General features: G+C 46.1%; 1 protein-coding gene across 1 annotated transcript in view; it reads left to right on the top strand.

Moving 5' to 3' along the window:
* The first annotated feature begins 838 nt into the window (after positions 1-838).
* MARCHF9 (membrane associated ring-CH-type finger 9) overlaps positions 839-24007 on the top strand; it is a 266343-nt gene continuing 243174 nt past the window's right edge. The window contains exons 1-2 of the mRNA XM_077297788.1: positions 839-1122; positions 1212-2358. Coding sequence (XP_077153903.1) covers positions 2035-2358 — 324 coding nt within the window. The 5' untranslated portion in view covers positions 839-1122; positions 1212-2034. The remainder of the gene's footprint in view (positions 1123-1211; positions 2359-24007) is intronic.

The raw sequence follows: 24007 nt of genomic DNA on the forward strand, positions 1-24007 counted from the left end.
ACACACGCTGGCCATGTGACGATGATGGGTCACTCTCACTTCACCCCTGCGGGACACAAGCCGGCCATGTGACGATGAGGGGTCACTCTCACTTCACCCCTGCGGGACACATGCCATCCATGTGACGATGACGGGTCACTCTCACTTCACCCCTGCGGGACACACGCCGGCCATGTGACGATGACGGGTCACTCTCACTTCACCCCTGCGGGACACACGCCGTCCATGCGACGATGACGGGTCACTCTCACTTCACCCCTGCGGGACACACGCCGGCCATGCGATGATGACGGGTCACCCTCACATCACCCCTGCGGGACACACGCCGGCCATGCGACGATGACGGATCACTCTCACTTCACCCCTGCGGGACACACGCCGGCCATGTGACGATGAGGGGTCACTCTCACTTCACCCCTGCGGGACACACGCCGGCCATCCGACGATGACGGGTCACCCTCACATCACCCCTGCGGGGCACACGCCGGCCATGTGACGATGACGGGTCACTCTCACTTCACCCCTGCGGGACACACGCCGGCCATGTGACGATGACGGGTCACTCTCACTTCACCCCTGCGGGACACACGCCGGCCATGTGACGATGACGGGTCACTCTCACTTCACCCCTGCGGGACACACGCCGGCCATGTGACGATGACGGGTCACTCTCACTTCACCCCTGCGGGACACACGCCGGCCATGTGACGATGACGGGTCACTCTCACTTCACCCCTGCGGGACACACGCCGGCCATGTGACGATGACGGGTCACTCTCACTTCACCCCTGCGGGACACACGCCGTCCATGTGACGATGACGGGTCACTCTCAGTCTCTCACATCACCCGCCCAGCTCCTACGTGAACCCGCACGTCAGGTCCTGAGCTCTCACCCAGCAGCCGCAGATGCGCAGCCCGGATCCTCCAGCAGCGGTGGCGGCGGCTCCACACATGACACATCCACTCCACTGAAATGTTTTATTTAACATGCCATACCGGAAGAAGAAGCCATATTTATCCAGCCCTCACTTCATAGCCATCCATTGCTGCCTCGGCTCAGTGCAATAACAAGCCAGCCCTTATTGTGAGTGTAGAATGAGGCGGCCGGCAGCCGGTGCACGGTAAGCCTCAGCACCTGCATGTGGGGTGTCTCCTGTTATTGGGGGGTCGCCTCCGCTCCGCTCCATGTCTGCTGCTTGTGTCTGTGCAGTGTGGATGATGCCCCCCAGCAGCAGCTGCAGGGTGGACGCCGGGGCTGGTGCTGAGGATGCGGCTCCCTGATCTCCACCGGATGGATGGACAGTCACATCGGGCTGGGGATGCTGAGAGCTGAGACAAAAGAGGAGCCCTGCGTGTTTCATCCACGGAAAAGAAAGAGGAAGCAAGGGGGAGGGAAGACACAGGAGGAAGCCCAGCACCTCATCCAGATGGTCGCCTTCTCCATTGGATTATAAAGGATTCTTGCCTCTTCTTCTCCTGATGCTTTGCTAGTATGGAGGGCTGCACTCCCTGCAGATAGGATGGGCAGAGAGACCTCAATCTTCTCTTCCCCCATCCTGCATCCATGTTAATTGCTTTTTCCTCTATCCAGTAAACCCTTCTGCCTTCCACACAGCAGATTGTTGCACACCCTTTACCTGCTGTCCACCCTTTACCTGCTGTCCACCCTTTACCTGCTGTCCACCCTTAACCTGCTGTCCACCCCTTTTGGCCTTAAGGTTGCAGGTCCTCCCACCTTCCCCTCTCACTGCATGTTGGAATAATACAACTATTTTACAAGCCCTTTTTCTGAAATGTATCTCTAGGGTCCTGATTATTTGCTCCCCCCCTTTTTATATACAGAAGGGTTGATGGATGCCTCCCCTTTAGATAGACAATCCTGAATTGCACTCACTTAACCCCATGCCGTTCAGTCCCCTGTCACAGGAACACAGGAGAGTGAGAAGCGTTCCACTGTCATTGGGTCATTTGGGACCTCCGTCCATGCCGCTGTGCACTGGAACCCCCCAAACTCCTGGTCCACCGGCCGGTGAATGATGTTTAAATACCGGCTCCGTATGTTCTTCAATGAACTTAAGGTTCTGGTGCTGACCCGATCTGGGCGAAGTGAACCGGAGCCGGGTCACGCTATGCGAGGGCTTGGGGTTGGGGGCTGTGGATGGCCACCCTTTGCAGACTGCTCCTCCAGAGACGATGATGAGGAATACTATGGATCTGATCCTAGACCCCGCAGCCTGGCACTGGAGGAGAAGGATGGAAGGCTTGGGGCTGCGCTGGACGCTGTGTCCCTGGGCAGCAGCATTGACAGTGGCATGAGGACCCCGCAGTGCAGAATCTGCTTCCAAGGCCCTGAGCAGGTGGGTCCTGTTTGTACTTGGGGTCACACTTAGTGCTTGAGATTAAGTCACCTAAGGTAAAGGGTCTTGTCTTGGGGGAGGGGGGGGGGATTTGTTTATTTGCTTTTCCTCCGTTTCACCAGGGCTGGTATATCTCAGGAGCTTCCATTAGTATCATACATCGCTACTGCGAGCTGACTATATATATATGCATATCTTTATGTATATATATATATATATATATATATATATATATATATATATATATATATATATATATGCACCTTTTTATGCCAAGATGACAATGTTGATTTTATTAAAACATTCTGTCGTTTCTCCGTGCAAATGTGAACAAAGGGCTGTACAATGAGAATACATTAGATTGCATGGGAAAGATGCTCTGGAGGCTTTCAGTACATGAAGAAATGTGCAGGAGAATATATGGTGTCTGAGATCTCTTGGCTGGAGCCTAAACTGGCCGTAGACATATTGCTAATTTGGCTGATTAGGTCTTGTACGTCTTCTGGTCGTCTGGGCCATCGGTCAGATCCTCTTATGAGATACGTTCACAATTTTTATTGTTATTAACAGCAAGTGGTCAATAATTGGGACTACACTTGAAGTCGTCATGATGTTCCTCAAAAAAAAAAAGATTATTCATGGAATTGTGTCTTTTTAGCCATGTTTTGAGAAATTGAATGATGCTGCTATAATCACCCGAGTGAGTGCAGATCTTGGTGTGTATGGCCAGCAGGTTGTTCATTGTGTCTGAAAGGTCTTCCTTGGTCTTTGGTGCGTATAGTTTATATTTAGATTATTTCCCTTAGTCTTTGTCCCGTTGGTTAACTTGGCTGATATCTGGATGAAGCAATGAATTTATGATATGTTGATGCATCAATGTGGAGTCGTCCACCAAGTCCCAAATTGTTGTTTCAACTCAGATACCTAGGCCTGTAACGAGGGTGACGGGAACATGGACCTCCATACAAATGGTAATAAAAAATAGTCATCCTACAATAAATATTCAGTAGTAATATTTCACAAGAAGGTTATAGCATTTTCCATCCATACATCTGACTGACAGGACTCTTAACCGAGTCAGAGAACAGTGGCCATGATCCAGTTGTTGTGAGACTGTCAGTATGAAGCTAGATTGGCAAGTACCATTGACCCAGCCCTTTGTAAACTTCCTTGGCTTTTTAATGCATTGGTCATGAACCATATGAACTTTCAGGAATTACTCTGGATTTTTTCCATCCCTCAACCCGAACCTAATTGTCTATCACATTCTGCACTTCACTTATATATTGCACTCACTTCCCTAGAGTTCAGCCTTCTATTTCTCCTCTTCAGTCACCATCTTGATTCCTTGATCTCATCCTGCATTTTTATTCCTCTATGCTCTCAGTCCCATGATGCATCAGCACAGCCTGACATGTGGAGCTATTAGGCAGTATCATCTCTAACACTCCTGATTATCCTTCCCTCTATATTCTCCTAAATAAACCAATCTAAGTATTCAGTCATGAAGGATGAATATTCCTCTGCTATATTATAAATGTGTGTGACTGGACCTGTATAATTAGCATAAGTATTTGTGATAGAAGTTTCCATCTTCTATGAAGAACTTCATTGGTACAGTTCATGTAATTTTGTTATAAAGAACTGCTGGTGACTGAGATAGTGATCCACATGAGAGAACAGAAAAGCATTTAACTTTCAAGGGGGGTTCACCATGCGATCACATGATCTAACTGAAGAGAAGGAACCCACAAATGATACCAGATAAAAAGCAATGAACTATATAAGGTAATACCAACCGAATTATATATACTGGGGACTAGGTAACAATGAATAATCAAAACATGGAGTGTTAGTTTAAGGCCGGGGTCACCCTAGCAATGAATACGGACGAGTGCTATGCTATAAAACATCTCGTAGCACTCGGACCAGTATTCATCTATGGAGCAGCTCACATCACCGTATTTTGCTTGGCCGTTTTCAATGTGCGAGTAAAATCGCAGCATGCTGCAACTGTCACCTACACTCGGCCGAGTCTCAGCTCACTTGCACCCATATAAGCCTATTGGTGCGAGTGAAACAACGCACATCACTCGGATATCATCCGGGTGATGTGCGATATACGCTGACCCCGGCAATGGAGGAGATGGAGAAATTCATTTCTCTACCTCCTCCACAGCTGTGCTCTGATCCTCCCTGTGCGAGAGAATCGGAGCACAGACGCAGGACACTCGGCTCAGCAAAGTAGGAGCCGAGGGTCATTAGTATATCACATCCGATGCTCTCGCATCAGATGCCGTACGCCCGTCTGACCCCGGCCTAAAGGGGTTGTCCATGACGTTAAGATTTATGTCTATCCTTACTGAAATCAACAGGGGGCGGATGAGCAGTACCCAATCATGGCCTCTGTTCTATTGATGGACCTGTGCTGTGCAGCTCCATTACAGAGGACTTCCGACATCGGAACAACTGATCGGCACGCCCACAAGTCAGACATTAATGACCTAATTGGCCATAAATCTTAAAATCATGGACAACCTCTTTAAATAGAAAGAACTACATGAGGCCCCTAAAGATTTAAACCACTGGGTGTATCTACTTCAGAACACTTTAAGTTTATTTTTCTGCCAATTTTCATGTCCTACTGACTTGGACATCTAAAAGAAGGACAAGGGCAAGAGCAACCTATTCGGTGTTGATGGTTTTCCTACCCTCAGAGCCTAGTTTTAGTTGTTTAGGTATGTCTCATGTTTAATGACTGGTGCTTTGGTGTCACTGGAGTCATCTAGGCATCCTCTAAAGCCTGCAGTATTTCTTTTTTTACAATTGAATCATATGAGCATATATTCCTAGGCCCACCAACTAACCTACTGTGCCATCACATGCTGCTATATCACAATGTCGAGGATCCATACTTTATATGTTACAAAAATGACTTTGAATGATACGCCATCAAGATCTTTGGCCTCGTTATTCTGTTGACTGGAGAAACTCCAACATCCAGAGGCCCCAAAAATAGTGATAGACCAAGGATATTCCTAGTCAATATGCAATTTCCATTATATATTATTGTGCTTCCACATCATATACTTATAAGCTCCTGGTTTTCTCTGCATTGGGGCCTGTAGGCCCCCTAGGCATGGGGAGATAGTAATGATTACACCCTCTCCAAAGCCTATTATTGTATATTCATTGCATTTATTTTGCATTTCTTGCTTAAAGGCTGAGCACATATATGACATAACCTGCTCAGGAGTTTACATGAAATACAAATAACTAGAATGAATGCAGCCAACTAGAAAGTGACTGATCATAGAGGGATATACAATGTAGTAGACCTCAGTTGTCTCTTTTTAGTATTATATATTCTTGTAAATGGGTGTAGATAGTTGTTTTTCTTAAAAATGGTAATTTCTTAGCTATGACACAAAGTTCTCCACTGACTTTCACTTGGTTGTTCTCATGAGCTGAGAAGAATAGTCAATTCAAACCAGGCCACCTTCTTCTATTGCTTAATTGTACAATTCTGATGCTAACATGCCCAATGTAGGCATCATCAATGGTGGACATGAATCAGTATAACCTGACCTGTCTGTAGCTACGCAGCCCCATTTGCAACAAGATGAGATATTCTATGAATTGTGACCCCTTCTACCATAGCCTACATTGCTTTTCTTCAGCAATTTGTTCTACAGTAGATCTTCTCTGAGGTTGGGCAGATGGACAAGCCTTCACTCCCCACATTCATAGTGAGCAGTGGACACCCGTGACCCTGACACCCCTTGCATAGGTGGTCCTTCCTTGTACTACTTTTAATAAGCACTTGCCACTACAAAACCTGCTGTTATGGAGATGCTCTGGCCCAGTCATCGTTCTACTTGTCTCATGTCAAAGTCACTCAGATCCATACACGCACCCAATTGTTGGTTTCTGACACACCAACTTTAAGAAGTGACTGTTCACTTGCTGCCTAATATCTACCTTCTTGACAGGTGCCATTGTCATGAGATTAGCAATGTCTTACTCTGAAATGCTTCAGTGTTTCCTAATGAATACCGTATACCATGCGAAGCTGGCCATGGAGAGACCTGTCAGTCATGTGGAGTGCGGTGGGGAGAGGCCGACCAGTGACTGCATGAGACTAGTCAGCCAAGACTCAAAACTCCTGGCTGGCTTCTCAAAGTATGTTTACTAGGAAACACGGCTGCATTTCAGAGTAAGACATACCGGCATACCGCAATTGTGCTGTCAGTTTCTGATTCACTTTAATTTTTTGTCCAAGGCTCTGTTCACATTGCATTTCTGCGGTGCAGTAGGGGTTCCTTCTGAATCCCACCAAAACCTGATTGAGACAAAACCTCCAAATGGGCCATAGGCTGCAATAACACAAATTAGATTTTGTGCTTTCTTCTACAAGTGTCCGTCATTTCAGTTTGACGCAGAAACGTAGCAAATGATGTTCCTGTGCCCATCCATGAAGACGATAGCGATGCCGTCAGAAAAAAAGTGGCATTATAGCCCCATCGGGGATTCACCTGAATATCAATTTTAGGGGGCCCGTGAGCACACTGCAGAAATACTGTGTGAACAGGGCGTGACTGGCGTTTATGCAAATACAGGCATCTGACACTGTGGATATTCTGTACATAATGTGACAATATATAATGCATAGAGTACATTGCACTTATTACAGTCATTGTAGATCGGTAGAAGTAGCCTATGTACACACGTTTTAGAAAAATCTGCTGCAAAAACCAGAGTGTTTTCAGGTCAAACACCTCGTAAAATGTGCATTATTTTGTAGCATTTTTGCATGCATTTTTTATGCGTTTTTATCTTACTTGCACTTTTTCCTATTCATTTGAGTCAGTGAAAAATACAGCAAAAATGGTGAAAGAATTGACATTCTGCAGATTTGAAGAACGCTTCGATAGTTATGGTCTGCAAAGAAAAATAAACAGCATGTGCATGACATTTCAGAAATCTCATTCTCTTTGCTGGTTCTGTAAGACTCTTCATTTATACCACGTCAAAAAGAAAAAAACAGAAAAAAACTGAAAAAAAACACGTGTGAACTAGTCCGTCTGGGTGTTTGCTAAATGGCTGTGGTGCTATGCTTTGAGTTCAATAAATGTTCTCTATGTCCTACTGACCAGAAACAAAGATGAGAAATGTGGATCTTTATCTGGATGTCTTTGCCATATGTGAGTGTAGGGTGTGATTCATAAGTGAGTCATTGGCGTATATAGTTTGGCATCTGGCGTGTATTTGAGGCTTTGGGTCAAGATGTCTTTGAGGGTTCTGTCTGGGATTGTGTCCAAGCTGTATTTTTTCTACTAATCTTCAATTTGGAAGTCGTATATTAATTTGAGACTAGGTCTAATTGGACATTGAGATTTTAGGATTTAAATGCAAAGCTGTGGATGTGAAATCTAAGATATTACTGCAAAATGTGTGCGGCCGATCGCCCGGACAATCTTCACTGTTTGCATCTTGTAGCTTAGAATCAGCTAGGGTTCTCTTAGTGAATAACAGAACAAAATGTCTCGTTTGCTTTGAGTCCCCATATCTGCAAATAATAGGACTTTGAAAGGGCATTTGTTTTTGGGAGTAGAATAAAAAAATGTTTGACTTGCCTGTTAATTATCCTATGTACTTCCATACATTGAGATGGAAGGCAGATGGAGGTCCTTCCACCGTTAATGGTCGCCACAGAGAAAATAGGAGAAAAAGCTCAACCATGAGAACAAATTTGGCTGACAGTGGTAGGGGTGAGACAATCATATTTAGGCTGAGCTCAAATCTAAACAAATTAATATTAAAGTCGTCTGTACTCTCATATGTATGTTTAGGGATGTGAGAGACGGAGAGAATGGCATAACAATGGTAGGTGGACAATCATGATAAAAAGAAGAAACTAAGAATTAGTTATAAAAGAAGAAAAAAAGATTGAGAGATGGGGAATGGTGGGAAGAAGAGGAATGGTAAGAAGAGTTCGTATTTGGCATCCATTAAAGCACCACTCCAGCGGTTTTTTTTTCCATTTCAGCGCTGGAGTGGTGCCACTATTCTAAGTTCCTTGACTCTAGTCTAATGCTTACCAGCCACCATCTTCAGCTCTTCCTGGCATTGCTCCAATACCACGCTGTCATCTTGTGACTATAACTTCTGACTGACCGGAAGTCTGAGGTAACGGTCACGAACTCTCAATGTAAATCATTGTAAGTCTATGAGGGCCTCGTTCTGGTTCTCATAGACTTACATTGAGTTGTGACTTCCAGCTCACCCAGCAAACACTGGAGCAGTCCAGCCTGGAGTGATCCGGCCTCCCAACGCGTTTCTCCCTCCAAAAATAAGTGAGTCTGACTACTTGTGTCAGTGCCCCTACATGGGACTAAAACAACTGGTTAAACTCACTTGTTTTTGGCACTACTTGCCACTGCAAGAGTCCAATCTATATTCTCATATATTATTAAATCCCCCCCCCCAATGAACCCCCCAAATGGAGGCGGAAACGCATTGGGAGGCCATACAATCCCTATGGGTGATTTGTGAGCAGGTTATACTTGCGGACCGCTCTTGTAAGGGCAGGAGCAATGCAGGGGGACGGCAAGGAGTTTTAGAGGAAAAGAGTAACTTATCCCTCTCCCCCTTTCCACTACCATTGTTCCTGTCCTGCTCCTGTCCTATGAACCTGGGAGAGAAAGAAAAGGAATAAAACTACATTGGTGAGATCAAACCAATTTTTACTATGAACACTGGTTATCTTGAACACTAGCACTTTATGTAATGTCTTGGTTGTTTATGATTTATTATGGGCCTCATATATTTTATGGTACAAATTAACAGTTATATTTTATTTCCTTTGTATTACTGAACTCTACTGTATTTGTTGGAAAGATTAAAGAGGCCAGTTACATCCACTGTACTCTCCCTGTTTTACCTTATATTAGTAGCATCACTCCAGAGGTAAAATAAAAAAAAACGCTGAAGAGTTGCTTTAAGTCACTACGAAAACCACAAGGCAACCCACTGCTGCAGAGAGAACAGTTTACTGCTTCTATAAGGATAAGTTCTGGTTATCCTTATAGAGGAGCAGCATTCATCGACAGGAAACTGAAGAATACTCCATTTGCGCTAGAAGAATCACCTTAAGGATTTTGTTGAGAAGAAAGCAATATGGAGCAATGCAATCCTTAGACAACGTGCGCATGTTGAGTGTTTGGTGAGTTTGGTTAGTTTTTTAGTTTTTTATTTGTAAGCTGAAACCAGGAGTGGGTGAAAAATACAGAAGCGATGACGTGTTTCTATTACACTTTCCTTCTGATTGTTCCACTCCTGGTTTTCTCTTACAAATACTGAGGTAAAAAAAACTCACCAAATACATGTGCACATGGCCTTAGGCAGATTTTACTGTGGCAAAAACCAGAGTGTTAACATGAAAAACATTGCTTAACCCCTTTACCTCTCCGAACCTGTTTTCACTTGAATGACTAGGCTAAACTTTACAATTCTGACCAGTGTCAATTTATGAGGTAATAACTCTGGAACGCGTCAACCGATCCCACTGATTCTGAGAGTGTTTTCTCGTGACATATTGTTCTTCATGTTAGTGGTAAAATTAGTTCGATATGACTTTCTTTTATTTGTGAAAATATCGGAAATTTTGCGAAAATATTGCAATTTTCTAAATTTTTATACTTATGCCCTTACACCAGAGAGTTATGTCACACAAAATAGTTAATAAATAGCATCCAATACTTAACCACATTTCTACTTTACATCTGCATCATTTTTTAAAAATAATTTGTTTTTGTTAGGAAGTTATAAGGCTTAAAAGTCGATCAGCAATTTCTTATTTTTCCAACAAAATTTACAAAACCGTTTTTTAGGGACCATATCACATAAGTGACTTTGGGGCCTAAATAACAGAAAATACCCAAAAGTGACACCATTCTAAAAACTGCACCCCTCAACGTCATCAAAACCACATAACATTCCACTTTTTTTACAAAAATGTTCCTTTTTTTAACAGGAGAAAATACACCTTACAATTTGTTTTGCAATTTTTCCTGAGTATGCCGATACCTCATATGTGGAGGAAAACTACTGCTTGGGTGCATGGTAGGGCTCGGAACGGAAGGAGCACTGTTTGACTTTTTGAACGCTGTGAGGCAGTGACCGGTGTCACATACGAGGGTCGCTATGTGTCCACCCCAGGATGCGCACGGAGGCATATTGAGGCCGTGGGAGTGCATTGCAGTCACAGGCATAGCTGTGATTGCAATGCAAAATAAAAGTAAGTGTTGGTCTTGGGCAAGCTATTTGTCCAAGGCAAATTTAAGAAACCTGCTAGGTCCTTTTATTTTTTAAATGGGCTACAAGATGGTAGTGGGGCGGTTCGTTTCCTTACCGGCCAGGTTTTCTATGTGGCCTACAGGCCACAGGTTCCATGTAAAAAACCCTGAAGCATAGAGTTAGGTGTGTCAGTATTGGTTTTGAAAGTGTGCAAGCCCACCGTTTGACTTTTTGAATGCAAAATTTTCTGGAATAATTAGTGGACGCAATGTCGCGTTTAGAGAGCCCCTGATGTGCCTAAATGGTGGAAACCCCCCACATGTGACCTCATTTTGGAAACTAGACCCCTCAAGGAATGTATTTAGATGTGTGATGAGCACCTTAAACCCTCAAGTGCATCAGAAAAGTTTATAATGTAGAGCCGTGAAAATAAAAAAAATCACATTTTCCCACAAAAATGTTTTTTTAGCTCCAAATTTTTTATCTTTACTGCTAACAATGGTAACAGGAGGAAATTGAGCACAAAATTTGTTGTGCAATTTCTCCTGAATACGCAGATACCCCATATGTGAGGGGAAAACTACTATTTGGGCACCCAGCAGGGCTCAGAAAGGATGGAGTGAGGCTTTGGAACACAGACTTTGATTAAATAGTCTGCCAGGAACATGTCGCGTTTTGAGAGCCCTTGATGTGCCTAAACACTGAAACTCCTTACAAGTGACCAAAGTTTGGAAACTAGACCCCTCAAGGAATGTAATAGACAGTGGTGAGCACCTTCAACCCACAGGTGCTTCACAGAATTTTACAATGTTAATCTATGAAAATGAAAAAATATATATTTTTCGCACAAAATTGTTTTTAGCCCCAATTTCTTTCATTTTCACAAGGATAGCAGGAGAAATATGGCCCCAAAATTTGTTTTTCAATTTCTCCTGAGTACACCAATACCCCATATGTGGTCGAAAACTACTTTAGAGGCACAGTGCAATCCTCAGAAAGGAAGTAGGTACATATTGGAGTTCAGATTTTTTTGGAATGGTTTGAGGGTAGCGTGTTACAGTGCCAGAGCCCCTATGGTACCAGAACAGCAGAAACCCCCATAAGTGACCCAATTTTACAAACTGCACCTCTCAATGAATTAATGTAAGGGAGCAATGATCATATTGACACCACGGGTGTGTCACAGAACTTTATACCATTGGGCAGTGAAGAAAAATTAATTTCATTTTTACCACCAACATTTTGTTGAAGCTCCAGATTTTACTTTTTCACATGGGGAAATGGGTAAAAATAACACCAAAATTTGTCTCACAATTTCTGCTGAATGTGGCTGTTCAGTACTGCTTAGCCACACGGCGAGACTCGGGTGGAATGGAGCATTATTTGCCTCCTAGAGCACAGATTTTCCTAGAATAGTTAAAATAGTAACAAACAGGCAACCCCTGCATGTGTTGTGGCTGTCAAACAGCCGCGAAACATGCAGCCGTGGGGACTCTAACATATTTTGCGAGCACGCCAAAGTCACTCGATTAGCACCCGAGCATGCTCGGAAAACAAATTATCCACGCATGTCTGCTCATCAGTACAAGCTAGTTATTACCTTTTGCCTTGAAAGCAATATGTTGACAAGTAGTACTGAAGTTCAGGTTATTTGGACTATACACACATCAATCAGTAAATGATCCCTCTTTAGTGGATGCAAATTTCTCTAAATATTTAAGCAATCTGTCTTAGCAAATGAAACAGAAGTCTCAATGCAATATTTAAGAAGCCTTCTTGCTGTTGCAGCAATGATCGATAGTCATTTTACCATGCATTATTCTGCAGTAAATAGGCTTTATTGTGAAATCAACTGATGCAGCAAAATGAGGATTGTAATGAAGCATTTATGTTGTTGCTTTGTGCTCTGCTAATTTGGCACAATAAGTTTAAGTGTATAAATTCAGTATTTAGTTCTAATAGCAGCCGATCTATAAATGTACTCTGCACTCCCCGATTATATCTGTAACCAGGGTCCCCGAGATTAAAGGGAACCTGTCACCCCCAAAATCGAAGGTGAGCTAAGCCCACCAGCATCAGGGGCTTATCTACAGCATTCTGGAATGTTGTAGATAAGCCCCCGATGTATCCTGAAAGATGAGAAAAAGAGGTTAGATTATACTCACCCAGGGGCGGTCCCGGTCCGGTTCTGGTCCGATGGGCGTCGCGGTCCGGTCCGGGGCCTCCCATCTTCTTACGATGACATCCTCTTCTTGTCTTCACGCTGCGGCTCCGGCGCAAGGTGTACTTTGACTGCCCTGTTGAGGGCAGAGCAAAGTACTGCAGTGCGCAGGCGCCGGGAAAGGTCAGAGAGGCTCGGTGCCTGCGCACTGCAGTGCTTTGTCCCCGGACGGGACCGCGACGCCCATCGGATCGGACCACCCGCCCAGGTGAGTATAATCTAACCTCTTTTTCTCATCTTTGAGGATACATCGGGGGCTTATCTACAGCATTACAGAATACTGTAGATAAGCCCCTGATGCCGGTGGGCTTAGCTCACCTTCGATTTTGGGGGTGACAGGTTCCCTTTAACGTAATGCAGTCTACATTACAAGGTAGGGGCACCACCATACAGCGTGGTCGTGTGTTCTTTCTTGATAACCTACAGACAGGAGATGGTGGAGGCAGTGGACAGCAGCATGGCTGGGCTCTCACCGTGGTTCATGGTATTCTGTATTAATAACAGAATATAATACTCACCCTCCCCGGGTACAGCACTATATGTACACTGCGCCTCTGATTGTGTACAGGTTACAGTTGTGACCAGGGCTGCCACTAGAAATTTCAGGGCCCCATACTGGCACATTTTTCGGGGTCCCCTTGAGACTCCGCCCAGGCTCCACCCCAGCCCCACCTCCACGCTCCACCCCTCGAACTGTCCAAAGTCCCACCGCTCTCTCTTGGAAAAACTCCACTTCTCACTTATCACACATTAACAGTTCCCATCACCAGATCACACATACAGCCGGCAGCTTTTGTTTTGGCCAAAAGATTTTTTAAGCCGCCACCATAACACGGTAGACACTTTTGGCCGAGCCCTACTCTACTGTAACCTATTAAATATTTGTTAAAATATTTAATACAATTTAGGTATATTTTTATTTATTTTTCAATTTTTAATATGACCAATAATATCACATACAAGGAACAAATACCGCTACACCATGTCAAGACCACATATTACCGCCACAGTGATCAAATAACATCACATACAAGGAACAAATACCACAACACCATGACCAGACACCATCTTATTACCACATAGTGACCAAATAGCACATACAAGGGACAAATACCACCGCACCATGACCAGACCACATATTACCACCACAAAGTGACCAAATAGCACATACAAGGGACAAATACCACCGCACCATGACCAGACCACATATTACCACCAGTGACCGAATAATATCACATACAAGGAACAAATACCACCGCACCATGACCAGACCACATATTACCACCACAAAGTGACCGAATACTACAATACTGATCAGTAATAAAAAAAAACACAATACCATCACCATAAGTGCCATTATACACAGGAGATCTGTACTTAGTATGCAGTGTCTGTGTACAGGTAATACAGTGATCACTGGCGATATTATACACAGGAGCTCTGTATATAATGTATAGGTAATACAGTAATCACTGGTGACATTATACACAGGAGCTCTGTATATAGTATACAGTGTATAGTGTCAGTGTATAGGTAACACACTGACTCACCAGTGACATCTCTAGGTGAAGTCCTTCATCTTTCAACTTTCATCCAGCACAGACCACTGTCACTTCTTCGAGCCAGGACTTGTCTCTGCAGGAAATAACACAGTTATCTCGAGCTCCGCTTGCAGAACACATTACTTAATTTTTCCCAACTTCTACATTACACCACATGAAGAAAAAAAGGCGACATAGTGTCACCCTACACAGTAACAGGACCGCCCCCCCCCATTTAAAACAGTATACTCAAAAAATAAAATAAATATGTCACTGCAGTAATAATAACCCTTAATTAGCCCCTATGGTAATAATATCACCCATACTGGCCCCGTGTATCTCATTCCTGGCTCCAGCCATATGTTCTCGCATCCTGCCCTCATGAGTATCCAATCTGCCCCATATGATCTCCCCATCCTGCCCCATATGATCGCCCCATATGATCTCCCCATCCTGCCCCATATGATCGCCCAATATGATCTCCCCATCCTGCCCCATATGATCTCCCCATATGATCTCCCCATCCTGCCCCATCTGTCTCCATCGTATCCATCCTGTTCCATGATCCTGCACGATCTGTCTCCAATCCTGCCCCCATGTCTTTCATTCTGTCCCGTGTCTCCAATCATGCCCGTATCTCCATTCTGCCCCCAGTGTCTCCAGCATTCTTCCCCCAATGTCCAGCATCTCTGCCCCCAATGTCCAGCATCTCTGCCCCAGTGTGTCCAGCATCTCTGCCCCAGTGTGTCCAGCATCTCTGCCCCAGTGTGTCCAGCATCTCTGTTATGACCCCAATGGCAGAGGGTCTCAGGAATAATGCTAAGTCAGTAAATACAGAAAACCAGCTCATAGGGCAGTGGTAACTGGGCTGACCATATAACTAATCCTAGCACCACAAATACCAGCAGCCGGGGAACGTTCCTACGTTGATCCTAGACGTCTCGCGCCAGCCGGAGAGCTAACTACCCCTAGAAGGGAAAAGAAAGACCTTTCTTGCCTCCAGAGGAAATACCCCAAAAAGTTGGATAGAAGCCCCCCACAAATAATAACGGTGAGGTAAGAGGAAAAGACAAACATAAGAATGAGCTAGGAATTTAGCAAAGAGGGGCCCACTAGCTAATAGCAGAATATAGAAAGATAACTTATATGGTCAGCAAAAAATCCTATCAAAAATATCCACACTGGAAATTCAAGAACCCCCGAACCGTCTAACGGCCCGGGGGGAGAACACCAGCCCCCTAGAGCTTCCAGCAAGGTCAGGAATCACATTTAGTACAAGCTGGACAAAAATGATAGCAAACAAATAACCCAAAAAAACAAAGAAGCAAGACTTAGCTTAATTTAGCACGAACCAGGACCAGCAAACAGGAGCAAACAGAATGTGTCTGATAACACCGATGCCAGGCACTGGACTAAGGTTCCAGGAGGTTTATATAGCAACACCCCTGAAGTAACGACCCAGCTGGGTGCAAACAGAGGGAAGGAAATCCCAGAGTCATATCACTAGTAACCACTAGAGGGAGCCAAAAAAGTCTAATTCACAACAGTACCCCCCCCCTTAAGGAGGGGTCACCGAACCCTCACCAAGACCACCAGGGCGATCAGGATGAGCAGCGTGAAAGGCACGAACCAAATCGGCCGCATGCACATCAGAGGCAACCACCCAGGAATTATCCTCCTGACCATAACCCTTCCACTTGACCAAATACTGAAGCCTCCGCCTGGAGAGACGAGAATCCAAGATCTTCTCCACCACGTACTCCAACTCGCCCTCAACCAACACCGGAGCAGGAGGCTCAGCAGAAGGAACCACAGGCACAACGTAGCGTCGTAACAAAGACCTATGGAACACGTTGTGAATGGCAAACGAAACCGGAAGATCCAAGCGAAAGGACACAGGATTAAGGATTTCCAATATCTTGTAAGGACCGATGAAGCGAGGCTTAAATTTAGGAGAGGAGACCTTCATAGGAACAAATCGAGAAGACAGCCACACCAAATCCCCAACACGAAGTCGGGGACCCACACCGCGGCGGCGGTTGGCAAAACGCTGAGCCTTCTCCTGTGACAACTTCAAGTTGTCCACCACATGATTCCAGATCTGCTGCAACCTATCCACCACAGAATCTACTCCAGGACAGTCAGAAGGCTCCACATGTCCCGAGGAAAAACGAGGATGGAAACGAGTTGTAGAAAAATGGCGAAACCAAAGTAGCGGAACTAGCCCGATTATTTAGGGCAAACTCAGCCAACGGCAAGAAGGTCACCCAATCATCCTGATCTGCCGAAACAAAACACCTCAAGTAAGCTTCCAGAGTCTGATTAGTTCGCTCAGTTTGTCCATTAGTCTGAGGATGAAAAGCAGACGAGAACGATAAATCAATGCCCATCCTAGCACAAAAGGATCGCCAGAACCTGGAAACAAACTGGGATCCTCTGTCAGACACAATATTCTCAGGAATGCCGTGTAAACGAACCACATTCTGAAGGAACACAGGAACCAGATCGGAAGAGGAAGGCAGCTTAGGCAAAGGCACCAAATGGACCATTTTTGAAAAGCGATCACATACCACCCAGATGACAGACATACCCCGAGACACCGGAAGATCAGAAATGAAATCCATGGAAATATGTGTCCAAGGCCTCTTCGGGACAGGCAAGGGCAAGAGCAACCCGCTGGCATGGGAACAGCAAGGCTTAGCTCGAGCACAAGTCCCACAGGACTGCACAAATGACCGTACATCCCGTGACAAGGAAGGCCACCAAAATGACCTAGCCACCAGATCTCTGGTGCCAAAAATTCCCGGATGACCTGCCAACACCGAGGAATGAACCTCGGAAATGACTCTGCTGGTCCACTTATCAGGAACAAACAGTCTGTCAGGTGGACAAGAGTCAGGTCTACCAGCTTGAAATCTCTGCAACACACGTCGCAAATCAGGAGAAATGGCTGACAAAATAACTCCTTCTTTAAGAATACCAACAGGTTCTGTGACTCCAGGAGAGTCAGGCACAAAGCTCCTTGAAAGAGCATCAGCCTTCACATTCTTTGAACCTGGTAAATATGAGACCACAAAGTCAAAACGGGAGAAAAACAATGACCAGCGGGCCTGTCTAGGATTCAAGCGCTTAGCAGACTCGAGATACATCAAATTTTTGTGATCAGTCAAGACCACCACACGATGCTTAGCACCCTCGAGCCAATGACGCCACTCCTCAAATGCCCACTTCATGGCCAGCAACTCCCGATTGCCCACATCATAATTCCGCTCAGCAGGCGAAAACTTCCTAGAGAAGAAAGCACATGGTCTCATTACCGAGCAACCAGGGCCTCTCTGTGACAAAACGGCCCCTGCCCCAATCTCAGAAGCATCCACCTCGACCTGAAAGGGAAGTGAGACATCAGGCTGGCACAAAACAGGCGCCGAAGTAAACCGGCGCTTCAACTCCTGGAACGCCTCCACGGCTGCAGAAGCCCAATTAGCAACATCAGAACCTTTCTTGGTCATATCCGTCAAAGGTTTAACAACGCTAGAAAAATTAGCGATAAAACGACGGTAGAAGTTAGCAAAACCCAAGAACTTCTGAAGACTCTTAACTGACGTGGGTTGAGTCCACTCATGAATAGCTCGGACCTTGACTGGGTCCATCTCCACAGCAGAAGGGGAAAAAATAAACCCCAAAAAGGGAACTTTCTGTACTCCAAAGAGACACTTTGAGCCTTTAACAAACAAGGCATTCTCACGCAAAACCTGAAACACCATCCTGACCTGCTCCACATGTGAGTCCCAATCTTCAGAGAAAACCAGAATATCGTCCAGATAAACAATCATAAATTTATCCAGATACTTCCGGAAAATATCATGCATAAAGGACTGAAATACTGAGGGAGCATTAGAAAGGCATCACCAAGTACTCAAAATGACCTTCGGGCGTATTAAATGCAGTCTTCCATTCATCACCTTGCTTAATGCGCACAAGGTTGTATGCACCACAAAGATCTATCTTGGTGAACCACTTGGCACCCTTAATCCGGGCAAACAAGTCCGACAAGAGAGGCAAAGGATACTGAAATTTTACAGCGATTTTATTCAGTAGCCGATAGTCAATACAAGGTCTCAAAGATCCGTCCTTCTTAGCCACAAAAAAGAATCCCGCACCAAGAGGTGAAGAGGATGGACGGATATGCCCCTTCTCCAGAGACTCCTTGATATATGAACGCATTGCGGCATGCTCAGGTACTGACAGATTAAATAATCTTCCCTTAGGAAATTTACTACCTGGAATCAAATCTATGGCGCAGTCACAGTCCCTATGAGGAGGCAGAGCACTGGATCTGGACTCACTGAATACATCCTGATAATCAGACAAATACTCAGGAACTTCTGAAGGAGTAGAGGAAGCAATAGACACCGGCGGGGAATCAGCATGAATTCCCTGACAGCCCCATCTTGACACAGACATTGCCTTCCAATCCAGGACTGGATTGTGGGTCTGTAACCATGGCAGACCCAAAACGACCAAATCATGCATTTTATGCAGAACAAGAAAACGAATCACCTCCCGATGTTCAGGAGTCATGCACATGGTCACCTGCGTCCAAAACTGCGGTTTATTTTCCGCCAATGGCGTAGCATCAATACCTCTAAGAGGAATAGGATTTACTAACGGTTCAAGAACAAAACCACAGCGCTTGGCAAATGACAGATCCATAAGACTCAGGGCGGCACCTGAATCCACAAACGCCATAACAGGGTAAGAAGACAAAGAGCAAATTAAAGTCACAGACAAAATAAATTTAGGTTGCAAATTACCAATGGCGACAGGACTAACAACCCTTGTTAGGCGTTTAGAGCATGCTGATATAACATGTGTAGAATCACCACAGTAAAAACACAACCCATTCTGACGTCTATGATTTTTCCGTTCATTTCTAGTCTGAATTCTATCACATTGCATTAAATCAGGTGTTTGTTCAGACAACACCACCAGAGGATTAGCAGTTTTACGCTCCCGCAAACGCCGGTCAATTTGAATAGCAAGCGCCATAGAATCATTCAGACTTGTAGGAATGGGGAAACCCACCATCACATTCTTAATGGCTTCAGAAAGGCCATTTCTGAAATTTGCGGCCAGAGTACACTCATTCCACTGAGTAAGCACGGACCATTTCCGAAATTTTTGGCAATACACTTCAGCTTCATCCTGACCCTGAGAAATAGCCAGCAAGGCTTTTTCTGCCTGAATTTCAAGATTGGGTTCCTCGGAAAGCAATCCGAGCGCCAGAAAAAACGCATCAATATTCGCCAAAGCCGGATCTCCTGGCGCTAGCGAGAAAGCCCAATCCTGAGGGTCGCCCCGCAAAAAAGAAATAACAATTTTAACTTGCTGAGCAGAATCTCCAGATGAACGGGGTCTCAGAGAAAGAAACAATTTACAATTATTCTTGAAATTCCTAAACCTAAATCGATCTCCAGAAAACAATTCCGGAATAGGTATTTTAGGTTCAGACATAGGACTACTGGTAACAAAATCTTGTATACCCTGCACACGAGCTGCCAGCTGGTCAACACTTGTAATCAAGGTCTGCACATTCATGTCTGCAGCAAGCACACGCCACTCAAAGGTAAAGGGGAGGAAGAGAAGGAAGGAGAAAAAAAAAACCTCAGAATTTCCTTTCTTATTATCCCACTTCTGCAATGCTTTAAACATTCAATATTGGCCTGGCATACTGTTATGACCCCAATGGCAGAGGGTCTCAGGAATAATGCTAAGTCAGTAAATACAGAAAACCAGCTCATAGGGCAGTGGTAACTGGGCTGACCATATAACTAATCCTAGCACCACAAATACCAGCAGCCGGGGAACGTTCCTACGTTGATCCTAGACGTCTCGCGCCAGCCGGAGAGCTAACTACCCCTAGAAGGGAAAAGAAAGACCTTTCTTGCCTCCAGAGGAAATACCCCAAAAAGTTGGATAGAAGCCCCCCACAAATAATAACGGTGAGGTAAGAGGAAAAGACAAACATAAGAATGAGCTAGGAATTTAGCAAAGAGGGGCCCACTAGCTAATAGCAGAATATAGAAAGATAACTTATATGGTCAGCAAAAAATCCTATCAAAAATATCCACACTGGAAATTCAAGAACCCCCGAACCGTCTAACGGCCCGGGGGGAGAACACCAGCCCCCTAGAGCTTCCAGCAAGGTCAGGAATCACATTTAGTACAAGCTGGACAAAAATGATAGCAAACAAATAACCCAAAAAACAAAGAAGCAAGACTTAGCTTAATTTAGCACGAACCAGGACCAGCAAACAGGAGCAAACAGAATGTGTCTGATAACACCGATGCCAGGCACTGGACTAAGGTTCCAGGAGGTTTATATAGCAACACCCCTGAAGTAACGACCCAGCTGGGTGCAAACAGAGGGAAGGAAATCCCAGAGTCATATCACTAGTAACCACTAGAGGGAGCCAAAAAAGTCTAATTCACAACACATCTCTGCCCCAGTGTGTCCAGTATCTCTGCCCCAGTGTGTCCAGCATCTCTGCCCCCATTGTCCAGCATCTCTGCCACCCATGTGTCCAGCATCTCTGCCCCCTGTGTGTCCAGCATCTTTGCCCCAGTGTGTCCAGCATCTCTGCCTCAGTGTGTCCAGCATTTCTGCCCCAGTGTGTCCAGCATTGTAACCCAGTGTGTCCAGCATTCAGCCCCCAGTGTGTCCAGCATCTCTGCCCCAATGTGTCCAGCATTTCTGCCCCAGTGTGTCCAGCATTCTGCCCCAATGTGTCCAGCATTTCTGCCCCAGTGTGTCCAGCATCTCTGCCGCGTGTCCAGCATTTCTGCCCCAGTGTATCCAGCATTTCTGCCCCAGTGTGTCCAGCATTTTTGCCCCAGTGTGTCCAGCTATCTGCCCCGGTGTGTCCAGCATCTCTGCCCCAGCGTGTCCAGCATTTCTGCCCCAGTGTGTCCAGCATTCTGCCCCGGTGTGTCCAGCATCTCTGCCCCAGAGTGTCCAGCATTTCTGCCCCAGTGTGGCCAGCATTTCTGCCCCAGTGTGTCCAGCATTTCTGCCCCAGTGTGTCCAGCATTCTGCCCCGGTGTGTCCAGCATCTCTGCCCCAGCGTGTCCAGCATTTCTGCCCCAGTGTGTCCAGTATTCTTCCCCAGTGTGTCCAGCATCTCTGCCCCAGTGTGTCCAGCATCTCTGCCCCAGTGTGTCCAGCATCTCTGCCCCAGCGTGTCCAGCATTTCTGCTGCAGTGTGTCCAGCATTTCTTCCCCAGTGTGTCCAGCATTCTGCCCCAGTGTGTCCAGCATTTCTGCCCCAATGTGTTCAGCATTTCTACCCCAGTGTGTCCAGCATCTCTGCCCCAGTGTGTCCAGCATCTCTGCCCCAGTGTGTCCAGCATCTCTGCCCTAGCGTGTCCAGCATTTCTGCCCCAGTGTGTCCAGCATTCTGCCCCAGTGTGTCCAGCATTTCTGCCCCAGTGTGTCCAGCATTCTGCCCCCAGTGTGTCCAGCATCTCTGCCCCAGTGTGTCCAGCATTTCTGTCCCCAGTGTCTCCAGCATCTCTGCCCCAGCGTGTCTAGCATCTCTGCCCCAGTGTGTCCAGCATTCTGCCCAGTGTCTCCAGCATCTCTGCCCCAGCGTGTCTAGCATCTCTGCCCCAGTGTGCCCAGCATCTCTGCCCCAGTGTGTCCAGCATCTCTGCCCCAGTGTGTCCAGCATCTCTGCCCCAGTGTGTCCAGCATTTCTGCCCCAGCGTGTCCAGCATTTCTGCCCCAGCGTGTCCAGCATTCTGCTCTGGGGCCCCCTGGATCGCCGCTCTAAAAAAAAAAACAAAAAAAAACACAAGTTCTTACCTGGCTACGCTCCTGCAGCAGGCGAAGCTCACTCCCTCCACGCAGGTGAAGCGCGCACTCGCCGGGGGCTGACAATGACGTCAGACGCCGGCGAAGTGCGCGCTGCTGCTCAAGTCAGCTGCCAGCCTCCGATTGGCTGGCGGCTGTTTACTATTGACGTGCGGGCGTGGGACCGTATCTTAATAGCGTGCAGCAGTGCCTGTAGGGGGGGCCCAGTGAGCAGATGAGACGGGGCCCGATGCAGGCCCCCTCTGCCCACCGGGCCCTATACGCCAGTCAGGGCAGTAATGCCCTGATGGCGGCCCTGGTTGTGACATGATTACATCAACAGCGCTGCAGCCAATCACTAAGTTCAGCAGTGATGGCATGAGTCATTGAGCCCAATGATTGACTGCAGCGCTGTTAATGTTACATCACAGCTGCAGCCTGTACACTATAACTGGAGCAGCTGCTGGGGTGCAGTGCTGATCGGGGGGTGGAGGAATACAGGCTGTTTTTATAATTTTTCCCTTTGCCAGAACCATTTAGTAAAATATGTTGATAGGAGAGAACTCCTGTAAATTACCAGGTAAGGAGAGCATTTACACTGCTGTCACCAGAACCGAAGGTTGGTGCTATAGAACTCTTCCAGGTCCTTCTGAGATAGGGTATGGGGTCTGGAGGAGGGCCCCGGCACTGAGTGGCTAACCTCTAGCTTGTTTTGCGGAGCACTCTTTTAGCAGTACTAGTTGGAGAATAGCTGATGACTGCCTGGGCTCTCCTGACCTGCTGTCCTCCTGTTATGGGAGTGGGGTTCAGCATCCTCAAATTCCATCTGATGACAAAGGGGCTTTGAGTTACACCTAAAGCTGATTTTTTGGACTGGCTGTCTTTAGGCCACAGTACATGCCAGATCTTTGTTAAGGAGGCTGTGTAGGTGTTCATGAGTCTTTGCAGGGTATTACAAGGTAGTGTAGTGCAGCGGTAGCACACTTATGCAGTGAGGAGGCAGTGACCCAACAGAGTTCCTAATCAAAGTCTCTTTAATGCTGTTACTTCACAGCATTAATGTCCAATTCACACAAGTATACACCATTAATGTCCAATTCACAGCACTACATAGTACCCGATATCCTCTGGATTGCAGCCGGGCACATATCCTCTGGATTACAGTCACTAAACATGCCAGTCCTCCTCTGACCAGTTACCGTGGGTGACTGCACCGCTGTGCATGCTGTGGGTGCCAGACGTCTCAGCTCCCCTGGATGCTTGTCTCCTCCTGCCTGTGGTGCCTCTCACAGGAGCTCTGCAGAGCCGACTGCTCTGTCCTGTAGCATACACCAGACTGAAACTGACTCTGACCCTGACACACCCAAACCCTTTACTGCAGGGATTTTAACTGGAATCTGTGGCCTTCAGCCACATGTAAAATCCAGGCTTGGAGTGAAATGGACTGCACCACTACCATCCTGCAGTCTGTTTCCAAACACAAAACCCCTGGGCAGGTTTTCCCAACTCTGCCCTGGACACTAACATTACCCAAGACTAACACTTATTTTTAGTCTGCATTGCAATCACAGCTACACCTGTGACTGCAATGCACTCTCATGGCCTCCATACGCCTCTGTGTACATCCTAGGGAGAACACACAGTGACCCCTACCTGTGACACTGGTCACTGCCTCACAGTAGCCATAGGAACTTTTCGTGCTTCAGTATGGTCGGTCAGTTTGTCTTCTGTATTCTT

The sequence above is a fragment of the Ranitomeya variabilis genome, chromosome 3, assembly GCF_051348905.1.
Source record: "Ranitomeya variabilis isolate aRanVar5 chromosome 3, aRanVar5.hap1, whole genome shotgun sequence".
Taxonomy (NCBI): Eukaryota; Metazoa; Chordata; class Amphibia; order Anura; family Dendrobatidae; genus Ranitomeya; species Ranitomeya variabilis.